The 19,895-nt window shown below is 36.1% G+C and overlaps 2 protein-coding genes across 7 annotated transcripts in view; one reads left to right on the forward strand and one right to left on the reverse strand.

The window, feature by feature from the left end:
* step (cytohesin steppke) overlaps positions 1-9,147 on the reverse strand; it is a 34,213-nt gene extending 25,066 nt beyond the window's left edge. For 2 of the 6 annotated variants that reach the window (XM_066736286.1, XM_066736285.1), the window contains exons 1-2: positions 9,003-9,147; positions 7,043-7,116 (exon numbers count right to left, since the gene is read on the reverse strand). In XM_066736286.1, the coding sequence (XP_066592383.1) occupies positions 7,043-7,116; positions 9,003-9,081 (153 nt within the window). In that variant the 5' untranslated portion in view covers positions 9,082-9,147. Of the gene's footprint in view, positions 1-232; positions 1,718-4,150; positions 4,419-7,042; positions 7,117-9,002 lie in introns of those variants that run through there. The other 4 variants (XM_066736283.1, XM_066736287.1, XM_066736282.1 and 1 more) reach the window with 4 other exon arrangements.
* Positions 9,148-10,243: 1,096 nt separating this feature from the next.
* Positions 10,244-19,832, forward strand: LOC136779088 (lactosylceramide 4-alpha-galactosyltransferase-like). Its single transcript, XM_066736423.1, has 4 exons — positions 10,244-11,015; positions 11,701-12,100; positions 14,273-14,483; positions 16,397-19,832. The coding sequence occupies exons 1-4, from the start codon at positions 10,820-10,822 to the stop codon at positions 16,664-16,666; spliced, it is 1,077 nt and encodes a 358-aa protein (XP_066592520.1). The 5' UTR covers positions 10,244-10,819; the 3' UTR covers positions 16,667-19,832.
* Positions 19,833-19,895: the final 63 nt, after the last annotated feature.

Genomic DNA, 19,895 nt, shown 5'->3' on the forward strand with positions numbered 1-19,895 from the left:
ATTTCATAATGAAAGATAACATATAAATTTTGAAAACGACTGAATTCAATCGTAGCCAGATTGGCTTCCGTGAAACGCCTCATTTATATTATATGTTCATTCCGAGCTTCACAAAGTTTGTCTAGTGCCACGGATATGCAGTTTGCGTGACGCATATTGCAGGATTCATCGATTTTAGTTTGAGCTTGAAAACTTCAAAGGTCCTCAAACCGTGATCAATGGTAGAACGAACCATGGAGAGTGTGGTGAGATCCCAGGCGCTTTTGGCCTGTTTTTGGAAAGGTTTCTTGTTGTTCCTCTTGCCGGGTCTCCGTAAACTCGAGAACCAACCGGCGGCTATTGCCACGGCGCTGACGTCACGGCGCCTATCGGTTTGAACATTTCCTCGAACCTCGTCCAGGGCATCCACCGATTTGCCGGTGAAAATCATCGCACCAACCCCCGATGTTTCAAGATATTCCACGTATTCCGCCAATATGCACTGATTATTCTTCAACAACTTATCACTTTATTCACTTAAACTCAAACTCCAATGAAACTCATCGATGCAAAACAAATTGAGAAAATGTAAACTTATATATTCTCTTAGTGATTCTTTTCATGAAAAAATTCACTTTTCCAACGTTACTCTCCTTGTTACAGTTACGCGCTTTAAATTTATCTCGGGGATAAAAGCTGCGGAATTAAAAAAAACTTTCCTGTTTCTTCTCTCGTTATCACTGACGCGTAAAGGAAACGATGATTCAATCTATTTTAATCAACGCTGTAAAAATTGCACTTCCTTGTATTCCTGATTAATCTTTTTATCGTTTATACTCTAAACGATATGTGCGAGATGAAATGAGTATGTATATATGCATAAACATAAATAGTGACTAGAGAAAGAAAGCGTTATCACTGTTGTTTAATCGTTGCTCGGCCGTCGGATCATCGGAAACTTTTATATCACTGTTTTGCACATTACGATTTTTGTCAGTGGAGAAACGTGTAGAGAACCAAGTTATACTCAAGGATAACACATTCACCACTAGTAAACAAAAAGTTTGGATTATCGACGCAGATATTTGAGATACTGAAAACAAACAGGCACTTTTCATTGATGATTTTATTCCTGGATGAATGAAGTTGGCCCCCTCTCTTCTATACTCTCGCATGAAATAGAACGTTTAAAAAAACTTACGAGCAACACTCGACGAAAACAACGTCGTCGCTATTAAACTTATCGAGCACCAATAAAAAAAACATCCCCACTCGGCGAAATCTTCCATTATGAAACTCTCGTATTTTTTGCTAAGCAGAAAAACAGCTTTTTAGAAAATCCTTCAGAATTACGCAAACGAAGCTTTTCAAGTTTTGTTGAGAAAAGAGAAGCTCCAGCGGTGTAAAATCCTTTGGAAGCCTTTATGTAATTTCTGATTTAGCTTTCTCGTCAAATTGAATTTTTTAAGTATTTTGCGAGAGTCGTTGTTTTCTTTTCACGATTGGCTCTTTTGTGCAAACGACTGGAGGTGTTAGTCCAGAGTGATAAGAGAGAGGGGAATGATAAAGATGACAAGGAAGAGCTTCTCACGAGTGGAAAACGCAACGCGCGCGGTTCGACGTCCGCTCAACGACTGGCACTGACTGGCTCTGGGCCTCTGGCCTGCTGGCGATTCTTGTCTCTCGCCGCGACTCGGCGAGTATCGCGGTGTGTCGTGCAACGTGCGTGAGTCTGCTTCAGTCTGACTGGACGGCTGAGTGGCTGGCTGACTAGTGAATGTATCGTCACGTGGACGTGTGTGTGTGTGTGTGTGTGTGTGTGTGTATTGCATCGAACACGAAACTACCAACTGTCGAGCGGTCGCTGCTGGCGACAGTGGCGCTATTGGCGCTTTACTGCACTCGATAACTCAACGACTGCAGCGCAGTGGAGCTTAACAAAATTACCACGCGCGCCAATAACAGACTTTTCGTGAAAGCGACCGCTTCCCGCGCAAAACCCATTCACTCCTGTAGTGGAAAAAGACGCATTTCCACCGAGCGAGAAAAACTATTGGGAAAATTCGTAGAAAATCGAGACGCTGAATTACGAGCGAGCAAATAGTCGTGAATCATAGGAGATTGTGATATTCTGATTTAACCTAACTCTCTTGCTCTGGCTCGTTAATTTGCAGGTGGCGCCACGGGAATCTGAATAAAAGGGGTGGGGAGAAAGTGCAGCTCGATTCGAATACGTGAGTGCATTCGATGACTCCTCGACAGTTTTCTCATTGGAATTCGACGACCCGACGCTTCAAAAATAGCCAAACAGCAACAAACGTACAAAACGAACCTCTACCAATCCTTATATCTCTTCAAGTTTAGGTTTCAGTCGAAAAAGAATGTATTTTTCGTTTAAAACTTGATAACTTGACTGGACAAACGAAGAAGATAAAATATAAAATATATAAAAATAGGATTGGGAGGGAAATAAAAATATAGAAGGGAAATAACAATTTTTATTTGAATATCATATTCGATGGATTTGGTCTGATCAAACGCTGGATAAATAAAATATTTTCCACGTTTCCGGTGCAATGGCAATATTTTGGAATGTTTTCACGTGCAGGGCTTGCTCTCATTGTTTTTGTTTTGTAGAGGTCCTGTAACCGAGGGAATAATTTTGCAGGAAGCGTTTAGCGGATGAGTGCAAATGGTTTCTCGGCACTCAGGCACAGATACGCCATATGGCAAAGTGAAATTGATGTTGGCCGTTACATATTCAAGCGCGGCATCATCTCATGCGTGGAGAATTAGCGTTCGCGCGTGCGTCGTTAATGCACCCATTCTCCAAATTCATTAATGCTACTTAGATAAGCGCATTTAATTAAATAAAGTAATGTCCTGCTGGACAAACATACGCATTTTGCCCGCTCGATCATCCAACCTTCCCCCCTTTTAATACCCTTAGGACCCCACTCCCCTCTTATCGTTCCGTAGAGATCCCCGCATAACATTCCCTTACACCGAAGCGCCTCCCCACGACTTTGAGTAATTTTCAATTTAAAATATTCTTAATAAAATATGTTCCTCTGTCTATAATTTACATTAATTCGGTTGAAAAAAATATTTTCCACGTTTTAAAAACGTATTAATTTTTATAAAAATGACACTTTAAATTTCTTCGTGGAAATGATAAAACGGTGGAGCTCGTAGTTGTGTCTGGGGAAGATGGGATGTCCTAAAAACTGTAATTGTAGGCTTGCAGAGGGATTCATTTGAAGCGAGTGACTTTTGTTGGCTACGTTGTCTGACAGAGGAGGTAAACGGCCTGAATTTTCAACGGAACGGAAAGAATTCGCTGAGAGCTTTTTATACCGAATGCAGGGTATACACGAAAAAGCGGAATTAACTGGTCGCTAATTGCAACGGCGTTCTTCTAACGGCAACACCGTCTACCAGACTCGCGATCTTATTTTTTGCCATAACTATTAAAACGTAATAATACGCATACCATAAATGTTCACACTGAAAACAATTAAAATTGTTCGGGGGAAGACGTTGAAAAATTGGATCGTTTTATAAAATAGTTCAAGTTTGACAGTTAACGATCCTCGGGGTAGAACAGGATTACGAGTTTTGGTAAATCAGAGAAAACGATTTCCCGGGAGGAATCGATTAAGGCGATTACGAAGAGAATCCTACTCAGTCGGTAATTAATCAAATTGTAGGAGGTTCGGATCCTCCAGACCCACTGACACGATTCCCACGTAGCGCATAGCAATTTCCGCGACAGACTAGAACTTTCCCCTCAACGATCTTGCAAGATTTGCTTCGTTCCCACCCAATAGTAAATTAGGATTTGTCGGATTACGATGGTAGCTACTTGTAACGTAAGGAGAACAAGAATCAAGACTAAAACACTAGAGACAGACAAGAAGATCGATCGAACTTCCAAATTACCCTTTACATGCTTTCTAATCGAATTTAACTTTAATCCAATATATTAATAGCAATAATAAATTAATATTCACGAGTCTCTAAAAAGACTCGAAAAACTCAAAAATAGTTGCGCGAATAAATTCTGAATTATTCTCTAATGTTTACCTTGATTACAATTCATTTCTTGGTACACAATGTAGCTACAGTAAATAAACCGAAGAAACGAGTTGAGAAGAGAAAGAGGGGTCACCTTTCGAAGTTTCCTTTGTCGAATTAAGTGCCAAAAAAAATAACAACAGCAGCAGCAGCGTTCGCTCCAGCGACGTTTCTTGGGCTGCAAATAATACGAGTAGACCGGCATTAGTGTCCACGGAGGTCAATAGCACCGGTCAAGACCGATTGCCGGTTCTCTAAATCGATTAAGTCCACTTGTAGTCGCACAAAGGTCTCGTCACCATGATTCCAGCTTAAAAGGTTACACATTCCGGTCAAACCGTGAAAAACTAAGCCGTAAAACGAGCAATAGTCGTGTTGTAGCCCGCTAAACACAAACTGATTCCGAGGAAAAACGCTTCATCCAGTTTGCCCAATCGGCCGAGTTTGTAAACACAATACTGGTCGATTCCTGAAATTTAACCCCCCCCCCCCCCTCCATTTCTATCTGCACATTTACCATCTACCTCCGAGAATTTCTTCTCTCGCTATTGTTAGTGCGTCATGCTCGGAATAATCCGTCGTCGAGTGATACGAATTCTTAACAATCGTTTGACAAGAGACGCGATAACAGATTTATCAACACTGTGTAATTAGCTGTGGCGTCTACGAGCGTCTATCAATTGTCAACAGGATCGCCCACTTTTTACTAATTTCAACTTACAAAACTAAATCTTATCCCCTTTTATATTTTCACAAAGACTGACAGGAATAGGCTTTTTAATGTTTTACTTAGTACGGATAGTAGTAAAAACGTTCAAACGTGTCAAATTGGTTCCAGGAACGTGTTAAAAATGTTCCTGACATTATACGTATGTTACCAGAGTGTATTACTCGAATAAAATATAAATAATAGCAATATAACTATGAAATGTTTATATATTTTATTTTTAATAAAACGCTCCACGGAATATATATCTTTGTAACTGTCAAATGATTATTCCGCTTAATATACAATTTTAACGGTTCTACTTTAAGCTTTCGGCTTGCTTTTAGGCTCCTCCGCGATGATAAACAGATGAGTAAGTCAGTTCCTATCAGCTGTCGCGGAAACCAGCGTTATCTCGTTGGACATCCTGGAATTTTTGTGGGCCACGTGCAATTCGACGGAAACAACACGGGTGTTGAATATTAGAGGGGATAATCACTCTTGTCATACCATTTTTCTAACTATCGAGAAGAACGAGTGATCAAAGATAAAAGTTGTTGATCGAGCGTCGATAAAAAGGCGGGAAAGTAAATTACACGTCGACAAGGTAGAGTTCTGCAAATATTGAAAATACGATAAAATGCGAAGAGATCGCGCTTCGTCACGTGGGTTTAATAAAACGTTGTGTTATTAGCTTGACGAACTAGATTATCTGCAAATTATGACGCGAAAGGGGCCAATATGCGGAACCCTGCTCGGTCGGTAAGTGAAGTCATCAGCGACTTGCTATTTTCGTCCAGATAAAGTAACTTCCGCTAATTACGATCAACTCCCGCGCGACAGAACTATATTAGGTACTTCAGGATCCGTCCACTGAACTTCCCCAGTACATATTCTCGTAATGGTAATTTTAACGGTTAGCAGTAAGTGGAAAGGAAATACACAAGTCGAGGGCCCGTTGTTCGCGATCGGTCAAGCGTCATCCTTTCTTCGCTTAACGTCTAACCTTCACTTTCGATAAACAATAGCGTTCCTAATCGGAAATCAAATTTACAACGTTAAAAAAAAAACTTAAAATACTTCAACAAATCATAATTTCTCAATAACAAAATAGATGTTTTCTATTCAATTCTGGTTAAATGATTTTTCATTGAAAAAATAATGATCGGACCGTCAATTATTCCCGAAGAACGAGACTATTCAATGGAACAAGTGTGTTCGGGTCAAGTGGCAGCTGCAAAGGCCGGAAAAAGTTTTATAACGAGGATCACGGCAAGGTTCGGTGAAACACCTGCTCTCATCAAGTTTGTACAAGCCTTGGAACGAGCTAACGGCACCGGAAGTAACGTACGTACGGCGCTGAGTCTGCGCGCTATCGTCACCCAAACAAGTTTTTTTCCCTCTTCCAGACAAGCTCTTGTCACTTTTGCAAAGACTCGACTCACTCTTCCGACCAATCTTATTAGTCGAGTGAGATCATTTCTCCAGAGATAAATTGGATAAATTCCAAAGATTCCATCACAATCAAGAGGAGAACATCAAAAAGTTGTTCGAGTTTGAAAATAAACCTTAATTTACGATTCTTAAGAATTTTTATTAATTGGTTTTAATTAATACGTTCGCGTTTATCAATTAATATTGTTTAAAATTGTTTGCAAAAAAAAGTAGCCTCAGTACGGAAACTCGAGTGTTGTGTCATTGGACTACCAACCGTATTATTCTGAGGACACGTGTAGTCTTTCAAGACACGATGAATGAAGTACTTTTACTGTTTGTAAAAACCCGAAGACGTGCTTTTCTCTTTCGATCTGCAGTTCGGAATACACTGCTATAGAGTATATATCTTAAACGAAATTAAGTTAGCCAATACATTAATAAATCAATATCCCAAAACGTATTCCTTTCGACTTGTGAAGACACAATAATGCCAGTTACAGGAATTATCAAGTAAAATAGTGCCACGATGGCAAATATATACGCCACAATTTCCACCAATTAAAAATCGAATTAAATTAATCGAATCATCGTCCAGCAGAAAATTCTTCTCGAAACGTTTTTAGGATGGAGTTTAAAGGTTTCTGGAATGAGGCAAGGGAGCTTTGGAGTCCGATAGCATCTTACAATGTAAGCATTCAGAGCTCCGTCACGAGCTGCGTATAAAATGCACGAGCTTTTATTGGAGCATCCCCCTCTCTACCCTCGACGTCGTGCTCCGAGCCAATGACGAAGCCTGGAACTGAAAAAACTCAGAAAAATAAAAATGTGCAACGGTAGACTCACTTGTATTTCCAGCAGCAACTCTGTCTTTTTCCGCCTAATGTCAATAAGGATTTTTTGCTGCTCGGGCGTCAATTCTGAAAACAAAAAACAATGTTTCATAAATTCGTGGAACCGTGTTGTAAACAATCGAGTTGGTTTTTTCGAAAGATACTAAATGTTCAATTTGCAGAGACAATAATGTAATATAAACAAGTGTACTACATTGTTTCTTTATTAATGTATAGTCTGTAAATAGACTGTATATTGTTTTACAGTTATTCCATTGTAAATGTACACAATGAAACCGGAGACTGATTATTGAGGCGTCGTACAATAACGATTAACGAAGGATGGATTTAGCCAGCTCCCGCCAGATGCAAATGATATAGCATTTGAAAAGCTCTTTCGTCACAGCGCTGCATCTGCGAGATTCGAGCTGAGGTAGAGCAGCCTCGTTAAGACCAATTTAGCAAACTGCGCTAAAAATAGTATTTTCAAATTGAGGCTGGGGTCACGATAAACTCGGAATAAAGATAAATGGAATTAAACTTGGTTAGAACACAAGAGCAACTGACGCCACCTTGAATTCACCTGATTGGTTATTACCAAAAATACGTAATTTCGAATTTCGCAAATAGGACGCTGGGTATGAAAATGCTTAAATGCATCAAATTTCTAATATTTTATTGTACCGTGTATTTTAAGATAATCCATTGACATAACTGATGATTAATTAAAAATAAATAGAATTAAAAAAATATATAAAAAATGGAATAGATTGTTATATTTTCCAAGGTCACAATTTTTCTATATACGTAAGATGATTTCGCGATATTACTGTTGCATAGAAGCGTTATAAGAATCCCTGTGAAATCAGCGGAAGATTAATTAGATAGGGATCGGGTTGTACGAATAATTAATGGAGGAATAAAGGGGAAATTGTGCCAAGATCCCTTCAGTGACTGAAAAGTGTGTTATCTTGATGGAGTGTAATGCAAGGTACGAGACGTAAGTGTATGGGGGAATGTTTAAAGAGCCTACTATTTCCCCCGTGGTCTCGAATACACTAACACACACTTATGCGTGCTTATATGTATCGCGAAGAAGCCACCTGTGCTCTGTGTTGGCTATGTCGTGACAGTACCGTACGATTCTCTGTTGCTTCAACCTCTGCGAAGGTTATGTAATTCCAACGGGGTACGCTAACCTCTTCCATTTACGTCTGCGATCAACGGAAAACTTGCATATCAATCCGGAACTGCTTCCCTTGCGTGCCTAACCTCAGAAATGAGCAAATACTTACCGCCACTTCGTTCCTTATCGACTATACTCATCATAAATTCATAAGCCTTCCCATGAAAAATCCTCACAATGCGCGTACCGAACTTTGCTACCACTTAGGAATAATTCAAAGGAATCCAGCTTTGTTTATGTCAAGCGTCGATCGTATCGCATTTGTCAATGAAATGGTGGAGGAAAGACTTGGGATATCCGTTTGAGAGTTCAACTTGAAAGGGACGCTAAGCGAAGGTTTTCTAGAGAAATAGGGGATCCTACAAACCCCAAGAATCCATGGGATTTACTGGAAAACTTATTGCGTGACGTGGCGAAGGGTTTCCTGCGACATTTCTCGAACGAAAGAACTTGATAGTTTGTTGTTGTGTCCGTAGCTATTGTGGCCGAGAATTGGTAGCTCTTTGACAGTTGTGAAGGAAAACTCTGGTAAAGACTAGGGATTTGTATATTTTAAAGGGGAATAATAGTGGAAGCGATTTTTTGGAGCAAAATTGCTGGAGGGAAAGGAAAGTATATTGTCCAGGGAAGAGTGTTGCTGGGATTTGTTTACGATGTGTGCGTGCGGAGGAGAGAGAAAGGAGATGAGAAACGGTGGCGCCTGCGCTTTCCATGAAAAAGTCCAGCCCTCTGCCAGACTGCCAGATTTGTCACAAGATTTTTTCCATGAAATATTTACTTCACTCACCCGTCGTGCCAAACTGATCAACCTGATGGCCCCCGGAATTCACACCCGAACCCCCCAGGCTATCCAGATCTTGCCACATTTCTGGAAGATCCCACTTTCCAGACACACGCTCTCACTGAATCACCCACTTCACTCGAACGGCGCCATTTTCACTGTATACTAACTAATACTGAGACTTCCGATGATTACCACGATTTTACTGACCCCAAAGCCTGCCACGGCAAACTTGTCAATTACCCAACTCAACCTCTCTACTTTATCAACTGCTCGATTTATCGGTAAAGTTCTGCTTTACCATAAGCTGTCGGTAAAAATAATATTTTTTACAAAATTACCAAAAAACATGGTCGACAAATAGGGCGCGTTCTACTTAAGGCCCAAAACGTTCATTATATAATATATAGTTCACGTGACACGTACTATATATTGCGAATATTAAAAGTCTTTAGTTGTGACCGCGTTCGTAACAGAGGAAGGTCTCATTGTTTTATGACTTGATTAATTTAAAACTTCAAATCTTATCTTAAAGATGTCTTTATATAAACAATAATAATAATAAGGCAGTAAATGGTTTGGGGATAAAATGATTATTAGAGACCATTACGGAAATGCATTATAAGGATTTCTCATGGGAGACAATAATTACATTCTTTGTCAATTCAACACAAGGCGGATATAATACCAACGAATTACACGTTCCACAGATATTGCGATTGAAGTTACATATAATTAACCGCGAAAAGCAATTACGATTGGTATTAAATCTAAGTACAATTTCATTCTTGTGTGTATTGGTGGCGACCTTCGCGGTAGAAATATGTTATCATATGCTATATAATTATTTAATAGCGCATATTATTCGTCATACTCCTGTGAGGGACCCGTGTGCAATGTCACGTTATACAGGGTGTTTTACAGTCTTGCGAACGTAGTCCAATGACCAAAGCAAAAATAGAAACTCGGAGAAACGGTAATGCGGAATATTTCGATAGTTCTTCGCATATGATGGTTTTTGGCGAGAAATATGTTTAATGAGAAGGGGAGCACATATGCTTTTCAATCCATCCCTACATCACCCTATATCGAAGCGAATAATTGAGTTTGCAGGGCGCATGTCCGTTCAGAGGGGGAAACCCTCTGTGTCGACACTGCTGCCATTATGCGCATGTGCATGTGCATATTCTGATAAAGTATAAGTAAGAGGAGGCTGCTTATAGACCTTATAGTAGCGGTCTGAGCACTCTGAGCTTTAGAATTCAGTTCAGTCAGTCAGTCTGCAGATTCTGCAGTATTGTCTACTTTTCCAAGCCAGCCGGCTAGTATTTGTTTCTTCGAAGAATACAACAATCCCTCCAATATCTATTCTATCGAGACCCGTGTTCCAGTCGTGTCAGTGAGTGATTCGTGTTTCTTATGTGCTTTGGAGAATTTGGTGATTTCGTCGTTGCTGTCAAAGCGAATACATTTTTCCGTGCAAAAGTAAGCAATAAAGATGCCGAAGGCTGGCGGTTATTTTGCTGAATTTTACGCCAGCTCGAGCATTACGCGCTATAATGAAAGGGTTGTTCTGGAACGTGGGAAAAAATAGGGGTGCAAGTTACACCGTAGGGTGATTTAGTTCCAATCGTGAAGAGTATATTTTCATATTGTGCGATGTTTCTTTCATTTCTTTTTTTTAATAAAACAATTTTAATCAGTAGATAACCGATAGATAGCAAATGTAATCAGCTTTATTGCCGGCAATGAAAGGTTTAGTATACGACGAACCTTTGGCGATTTACACCGGCTGAGCGATTGGATTAGAAATTATTTTCATAATGAGAATTGAAAGGATTAATAGGAAATTGGTTTTATGTCTGGTTTGTGCGGTATTGCTTTTTATAATATTATTGTCGAACGACAATCAGTTACGAAAAATGGCATCTTTTTTCGATTCTGATCTTGATATATCTTGCTACGAGCAACCAAGCAGCAATAATAACGCTGGATTATCCAGTTTCGACTCGCTTTCAGGTGAATATAAAAAAGAACGTTTTCTGTGTTTGATTTATAGGTTAATTCTTCTTCTTGCAAAGTTTGTCAATAAAGTAATATGAAACTGTCAAAATAGCATTCGATATGTGTACGGTGTGATTCAAATCTGATCTTGGATTGTCGCTGGAAATTAATTGTCACTCGGTGGTAATTTATTAAGAAAACTATTTTTGCAAAATTAGTCACCGCTCGAAAGAAACGTATAAGGTTATGATATTCAAACTTCTCAAAATAGCAAATCATTTATTGAAATTTACGCCCCTAAGAACCAAGAAGCCTGCAGTATTGCCACTTATTCAAACGTGATGCTTACAGACTCAATACTTTATTTACATAACTTGCAGATTTGTTATACTTAATAAAAATCTTTGGAAAAATAGTCAGAAAGGTTTGTCAGTGAAAATAAACTTCTTAATTTACCTACACTTGCATTCCTAACCTTCAAATATTTATTTTTTCTCGTAAAAATCCTGATGACACAAAATTTTATCAAATATTTTAAGAATATCTATAGAATACACTTCGCTCTTTTGATATTTTAGAAAGTTTTGTCTTATCTGATAACCGGGCCACGTTCGTTTGAATATGAAGTGTTTTGTTTACATTGCTCTTTCATACTTCGACTATATTATTGAATATCTGGGACTGCTTTGTTGACTTTCAGATAATGAGAAGCCATCGGTGGGAAAGAATATATTTTTTCATGAGACCTCTTGCTTTGGGGAGCAAGGGATTGAATTCAATGTTAGAAAAGCCTGTGCAGTGGAGTCGGCAGCTCGGATGAATCCCCAAATGAAAGTGTTCCTTTTATTTCTAAGTCCAGCGACTGTCAGCAATAATGCCAAAGCACTGTTCAATATATTGTCCAGTTACTCGAATATCAGAATTAACAGAATTTTTCCGGAGGTTTACGTGAGAGATACGCCATTGGAGGAATGGTATATAGGAGGGGAGGCACTTCATAAAAGTTTGTGGCCGAGAAGTCACATGTCCGATATCCTCAGGTATCTCACGCTTTGGAAGTATGGCGGCATATACCTCGATTTGGACGTAGTTGTAACGTCGTAAGTATATCTTTATGGACAACTACACAATAGCAAATAAATCAATCATAGTGGATTGAACTATGAAGGAGAAACTTGTGTGTCACAGCGTGCTATTTAAATAAAAAGTAATGGACGGATCCCATAAAGGCATCATAAGACATACAAAAAATCAGATGACTTTTTTTCAGTCAACATTCATACGAATTATAAACAAACTAAACAGATATATGTAGTGTTACTTGATTGGAATGGATTTATCTGGTTTTATCTGATTGTACCACATTTGAGCTCTTAACTCAGATCATCCTTTCTACTATTCAATCAATTTATTAGTGGTTAAGATGAGAGACCTAAATAGTTTCATTCCTTGCAAGAATCGTACAATTGACGATGATAGAGGTTAAAACGACGTGTATAGTCATATAACAAATGCACTTGTGTATCCATATCTATTGGGTAGTATGTATACAGGGTGTTCCACGAACGATGGCCATGCCAATACCATCGGATAGCTGGGACAAAAATCTAAGTAAAAAAGTTGTAAAAACTTTATTGCTAGCACCCTTATTAGTTAAAAAGTTATTTGCAATTAAAGATTATAGATTACAGTAGCCTTTTTTTAAAGAGGAAGATTGTTTTGGTCGCATTAAAAGGCCAAAAATGCTAATATTCTGTGAATTAGAATACTAAGAAAAATACAAAGCCAAACATCCACTTGAGTCTATTGAAGTGGTTGAAGGCCATTCGGCAGTTTCGGGTGTAAGCGCCATAAAAACAATCAAAACATAAACACTTTTAAGAAAAGCTATATAAGCTAAGATTGAAACTTTTGCCACTTTCGTTTAACAAATTAATTTTTTAAATTTTTGAATTGTGCGTATTTTTACGATGAAAATGAGTCCAAACATGACATAATTACGGCTATTTTTAGCGATACTATTAAACAATTAAAACTATTAATTAGCTCTAGAATTGACATCATTATGTTGCGTTTGGACTCATTTTCATTCTAAAAATACACACAATTCAAAAATATAAATAATCAATTTGTTAAACGAAAGTTGCAAAAGTTTCAATCTTAGCTTATAGTTTTTCTCAAAAGCGTTTATATTTTGATTGTTTTTATGGCGCTTACACGCGAAACTGCCGAATGGCCTTCAACCACCTCATAGGCTCAAGTGGATGTTTGGCTTTGTATTTTTCTTAGTATTTTAATTCACAGAATCTTAGCATTTTTGGCCTTTTAATGCGACCAAAACAATCTTCCTCTTTAAGAAAGGCTACCGTAATCGAGAATCTTTAAACGCAAATAACTTTTTAACCAAGAGTGCTAGCAAAAAAATTTTTAGAACCTTTTTGCTTAGAATTTCGTACCCTACCCGATGGTATTGACAAGGCCATCATTCGTGGGACACCCTGTATATAAATGAACTTACACAACGTGTATATAGGTATATTAAAGTATAGATCAAGTTTTGCACAGTAAAGCGAGGAAACACGCGATCATAATGTAGCAATCCTAGTGTGGTGATTAACTGTTTATCCAGAAAACACTTCCAGTCAAACACCAATGTCCAAGTTGTAAAGGAAATACACAAAATTATTAATTCTTTATCTTCCTAAAATGATGAATAGCTTTTGAGCTTAATTTTAAATGTTCTTATTTTAGATGAATCATGAGTCATTCAATCAACATTTACCATTTTCTATTAGATGTTGACTCAGTGCCAAATGATTTCTTAATTTAATTTATATATTTTCTAATAAATATCAGCCAATATTTTTATTCTTGTATGTACACGCGGATAATAATGATTAATACATCAAAAACGCTCAATGTGTAAGCGGTATAAAAGTCAGTGTCGTTCCATTGCCTACTTCTTAAGCTGAATTTATAATTTATATACTTTATATACGCCACTGACCGTTGCATTAGTTAAACGAGTGTACAGAAGAAACGTCTACGCTTCTCGGACTTTTTTCTATTTTCGATCAAATGTATTAGATGATTGTATAAGACCTTGATCGATTTAACGATAAAGTTGAATGGAAAATCGAGCTCGACTCGTGCAATTGCCCGATACATTTTATAAAATTAGAAAAATTTTATAGAAAACTTTTCTAGTTCGAATGTAATTTTATGAATTATAATAAGGGAAAAGGTTAATACTACATAAATGCTATTTTTAGGTCCTTAAACAAATCACAGAATTTCGCTGGTGCGGAAGATTGGAAAGCCGTAGCTGCGGGCGTCATAGGATTAGGAATGGACAAATTGGGTCGCCACATGGCCGATGCCTGCATCGAGGATCTGATGAGAAACTTTCGTGGTAACGTGTGGGGTAACAATGGTCCAGGTGTTATTACTAGAACACTGAAAACATTATGTAATACCACATACGTAAGTTTCTGGAATGACCCTTTGTCATTTTTCGATTAATCCTAAGTCTATGTACACTTCTAACATATATGAAACGTATACTGCTCACTGGGTCAATTTGACTCGTGTCAATGTTTATAGCAGTTGATATACAGTAAACATTCAGTTAATTCTATTGGAAACTAGATGCATTGTTTAAACAAGTCTCCTAAATAAAAGTATCGTTAAACAAATTATTTAAAAAAGAAAATATAATTGATAATAAATTTTGTAAATTCATTATTTATTATAAATTATAGATCTTTCTTGCAATTTGCGATATTTTATTGTAGGGATTTAGCTTCATATTCGATAAATGAGTTATTGTATGAAGAAATTATATTCTTATACACGGTGTAACATTATTAGCGCACTTTTTTAAGTATGGGTAATGTTATTCTTGGATTTATTTTAGAACTATCTTTCCTCAGGCACTTTGCCCGCAAGTGGGTAATGTTTTAGTTATTAAGATTTTATATTTGCGAATTGCGTAATGTAAAATAATGTATTTGATGTCAGGCTCAACAGATGGCGTCGTTCACACAGTGACGTCACAATCATATGTAAAAGGAACAGGTTATACTCACTGAATAATTTTGCTTCAAAAATAGCAAAATATCCTTCAACGTTAATTTAATTAGTCATCCCTCCTTTTATGAAGTTTTCTTAATGTGCAAGATTCAGTTATAATGTTTTTAAAAACATACGTAAGAACCTCACTCACACTATGGACACTACATTTTTTGTTCTTTTCACACATATTTCAATGCATTTTCCTACTTTCTTACTATGAATAAAGAATTATCATTTTTTTGGAATACTTCTTGTCGCAAAGCGTAACGAAATTTGCAATAAAGCGAATTTTTATTTTTTTAGGAATCCAAGTCCGCATATCCGACATTTCTTCACTAACGATAGAACTATTTAATGGGCGTATTCAAGCTGTTGACTGATTAATCGATTAACTGGAGAATCTTCAAGGCTATTACTTTGGAATGAAGATGAAATACAGAAGTTGCATTTAGACATATCCAAGCACTTTGTAAGCGTTGAATAAGATGCGTCATGGTTGGTCAATTCGGTTCATTTGTTGCAACGCTTAGTAAGCGCTAAATGACCTTGAGAGTGCAAAATTTTTTGTTTTCATTTTTATTTTCTTTTATTGACTTATTACTGTGTGAAGCAGGAACCCGCAGCTTCTAATACTCGATAATTGATCAAGTAATTAATAGCTTAAATACAACTGTTAAATATTTAATTGCAAATATACCAATTTGTGTGGGAAAAGTGCCCAAGAAAAAATAATGCTAAAATAGATTAAGAGTAGGACTTATAACGGTGCGCGCGTATATTGTAACAACGTGTATACAAGACTTTAGCATTAACAATGAACGTACAAGGAATTTTTAATGCACATTTTTAGTTTAAAAAGGATCATTCGATTATTAAATGGTAGTTTTATATAATGTTAAAACAATAATTATTCGAACATTAAAAATCATAAATTTTAATACAAAATAATTAGGAAAGCACAGCACTGTTGTTTAAAGGCAAGCTTCCGGAGTTTTAACACAGATATATAAATCCGTATTATTAGTGGATGGCAAGGAATACTCCGAATTTAAAATTTATATTTCGCGCCAAAATTTCAATGAGTTTATTTAGACCGGAAGTATAGTTTAAGGGTTAATATCATTGCTATTAGTATTGGAGTATCTGGTTACCAGTTATAATTATTTATTATGTACAGGAAATGATTCGGTAAACATTTAAACGAATTTCGTTGAAATATTCTGCAATAATTTTTTAATTGCGTGTTCAAACTACAATCATTTCCGGTGTACTTTGAACGCTCATGATGAGTCAAATGCTAATGGATTAATCTTTGTTTTCAGGTGGCTAGAATGACTGAGAGACGTTGCAAAGGATTTATTGTTCATTCACCATCGGTTTTCTATCCTATTCATTACAAGAAGTGGAAGGCTTACTTCGATGAGGAAAATCGAAATTTAACCATGCAGAAATTGCAGCGATCTTTAGCGATTCACGTATGGAATAAATTAAGCAGGATGCAGTTACTCGATGTTGACAGTAATGCTCCCTACGCTACTATTGCACGAGCATATTGCCCTAAAGTATTTGGTAGCTGTAAGAAAACGTTTTAAGCTCACTATTTTCTACTCTTTGTTACTTATTAGGAGGCCACTTATCGTTGATACAATTATTCAGTAGGTGAAGATACCTACCCTTAAAATAAGGAGTTTCGAAAAATAATTTTCTTAAATTGACTTTTATTAGATAGAAATATTTGTTAGTTTTAAGAAAATATTTAGACATTATTTTAAGAAAATATTTAGACATTATTTTTTGCTCTCATTTCCTTACATTACAGTATAATTATAACTCATTTATTGTTATATCACTTGTTACTGCAATTATTCTGTAGCAAACATGTGATTTTGAAAAACGTTCTGAGCTCACTTGCTAACAGATTTCACATTAGTTCATTTCTTCAATTGGTACTCATACGTGATCTAGAAATGAGAGTCATTTCAATATCAAATCATGATTTATTTGAGCTTTAAACTTATCACTCGTTAAAGCCGTTTTAATAAAAGGAATTCTTAGATAGCATATCATTTATTCATGACTTTTTGCGATAGGCTAAATATACAATTATATTTGAATGCAAATAATTGCGAGAAATGTATTCAACGTTGTCTGTTACCCCCTTTTTTTATATTTATAAGTCTACACAGACATGCGAGCACGCGTAGACAAAAACGCGTAAATATTGTATAAATGATACCTATAGATGCTTAAGAGGCGTGGAAAAAATATTTTTTTCAATACAAGCTTAGTAATAATATTCTTGTTAACATAAATATATCGGGATGTCGGATTTGAAAGAACAAAATAAGACTGTCTAAATAATAGCGAGCTGCATTAAATTTGTGCATGCGAGAAATTGATGGCTCAGTACAAATATCGTTTTTAATGATGAAACTGGTATATTGGAGTATTAATGTAATATTAATTGTAAGAAGTTCTCACTTGGCTAAGCTAATTAGTATAAGCTTCGACCAAATTATACGTACCTCGATGAGCAATCAGGTGTAGTTGTGAACAAAAATGCATCGCAATCTGGATAAGATTGTGCGAGGTGACGAAGTGTTTATTGCTGTTTACTAAGAATCGTGATATAGTCCGTATCAATCGAGAATAGCGATTACTGCATTCAATCCTGATTCGACTTAATCTTTGATAGTAACGTACGTATGATCAAGTGTCATTGGTTGAAATTTAAGATAAAAAAGAATAGCGTGTAAAATTTGTTTGTACAAAGTTAACAGCGTTTTTCTTTCTAGTTGCATTCGTTACATTAAAGAGTAGGGGGAAGTAGCCTAACGCCGGACGGCTCCTAGTACCGGACACATACAGTATCTCCGTATAAATAAGTAAAAACTAAAAAATGCGTACATAGTAGGGATAAAAAAGGAGAGTAATACACATGTATGTCGCGAAACGCTATTGTTTTATCAAATTAACGAAAGGGCAGACATTAATTACGATGATACTTCTGGTCAGATTGTACGGCATAATATTCATTTCACCAAATAATTAAATAAACACAGCAAATCATATTAACATTTGCTGCTCTAAGAAGTAAATTTTATTAGTATTGTTACAGTAAAACTTAAAATTCCTTCAAGCATCGGAACTATCTGTGTTCTACTTTTTATTCTGTATATGAATGTCCCTACGATCGGACAATGAATGTTTCTTCTAGTACTGGACAGCAAAATTAAATCAGTACGTCTTGACATTGCTGTTTCTATTTTTAAATCTTCTGGGATTTTACTACTAAGCATAAAAATATGAAGAAAAGTAAGTTATTACATGAAAAAAATGTTATTAATGAAATAGCTTGTGTAATCTGCCTAAAAACGAATGATCAATATTGGATTCGATGTTCAAATTGTAAAGGATGAGCCATTGAGTCTGCACTGTTGTATCGGAGTCTTTAGGGTTTATATTTGTGGTGAATGTAAATTTTATTAAGCCTTTTCAAATTTAGAAGACTTTTCCTCAATGTGTCCGGTACAAGGGGACATACTTTGTTATTACTCAATTTCTTACCAAAAGTTTATCGTTGTTATTTATTAATATATGTCAAATATTAATAACTTTCTTCGTATATATGTATTCGTAGGTTCTTTGACGAATAATTAAAAAAAAGAAAATCTTTTTTTTCCAATTATTTGCTGAGTTATTCTTTAAATTGCTTAAGTGTCCGGTACTAGGGGACTTCCCCCTACACCAAGTGCAAATCTAGAAACTTTTAGAAAATAGCTTCAATTTACATTATTCCGCACAAAAATGTCTAGCCCAGTGTGACATTCAGTGTAACTCAGTGCAGATAATACAATGGAAGGAAACACTATAAATCGTAGATCAATATTCAGGTTCACAAAAATTATTGATTTAGAAAACACCTTTGATATAAATGGAAGCAGTTTACGTTCTTTTATACACTAAATGTTCTTTATACTTTATTTCTCTTTTTGAGTTTTTTTACGTAGAAAATCTCACCATTTATAGTCTAAGGTAAAGAGAAACAGCCTTTTAGTATTTTCGTGGAGACCAGTCACCTCTAAATTATAGCTGCTATAACCGTGAACAGTTGAATATATATGAAACGATTTATTGATGAATTTAAAAGCGATTTTTCCTTACATTTAAATTTGATAAATCGTTTTCGTACCTATGAAATTATATAATATCATTTAAAATTATAAATTTGGAAAAGATATATTATTCCGAATACTAACTTTTATTCATTATTATTTATTTTCCTTTGTACAGTTTTTTTATAATGTATTCTTGTATTTAGCTTGTGTTGCCTAGCTTAATAAAAATCGTGTCTCATATCACTATCATATCGCACACGAAAAAAAGTTGTTAGAATACTTTGTAAGTCTTATATAAGAAGGATAAATGATCGATATCGTCGAAAGAGCTATTTATTACGAGAGAGAATCTATAACACAAATTAACCTTTATTAAAATAATTTGAACTTGATTCTCGTTTGAATTTAATAATTTTTGTTTTCATAAATATCGATAAACATACGATATCATGTATAATCATTTCAATATCCTAACTCAATAAATAAGCGTATAGATAATTTGTTAATTATATTCGTACATCGAGAAACCTTCATAGGTACGTTCCTAGATCATTACGAAAAATTGTATTTGATACAAATGCACCTTTTGTTGTTTATAAATCTTTCTTCAGAAATAAACAAATTTTCAACCTCAAAACAATACTCGAATACTTACTACTAGCCTTCAGTGTCACTGAACAATAATAATCTTTAAACAGCTTCA

The sequence above is a fragment of the Prorops nasuta genome, unplaced genomic scaffold (genome assembly GCF_024137725.1).
Source record: "Prorops nasuta isolate Cenicafe-Biocafe unplaced genomic scaffold, Cenicafe_Pnas_1.2 PNAS00015, whole genome shotgun sequence".
Classification (NCBI taxonomy): domain Eukaryota; kingdom Metazoa; phylum Arthropoda; class Insecta; order Hymenoptera; family Bethylidae; genus Prorops; species Prorops nasuta.

Excerpts from the sequence above, each read along its gene's own strand:
- LOC136779088 (XM_066736423.1), top strand. The coding sequence starts at position 10,820 with ATGAGAATTGAAAGGATTAATAGGAAATTGGTTTTATGTCTGGTTTGT. Across the intron at positions 12,101-14,272 it reads TTGGACGTAGTTGTAACGTC|GTCCTTAAACAAATCACAGA; the intron begins GTAAGTATATCT and ends TGCTATTTTTAG. Across the intron at positions 14,484-16,396 it reads CATTATGTAATACCACATAC|GTGGCTAGAATGACTGAGAG; the intron begins GTAAGTTTCTGG and ends CTTTGTTTTCAG.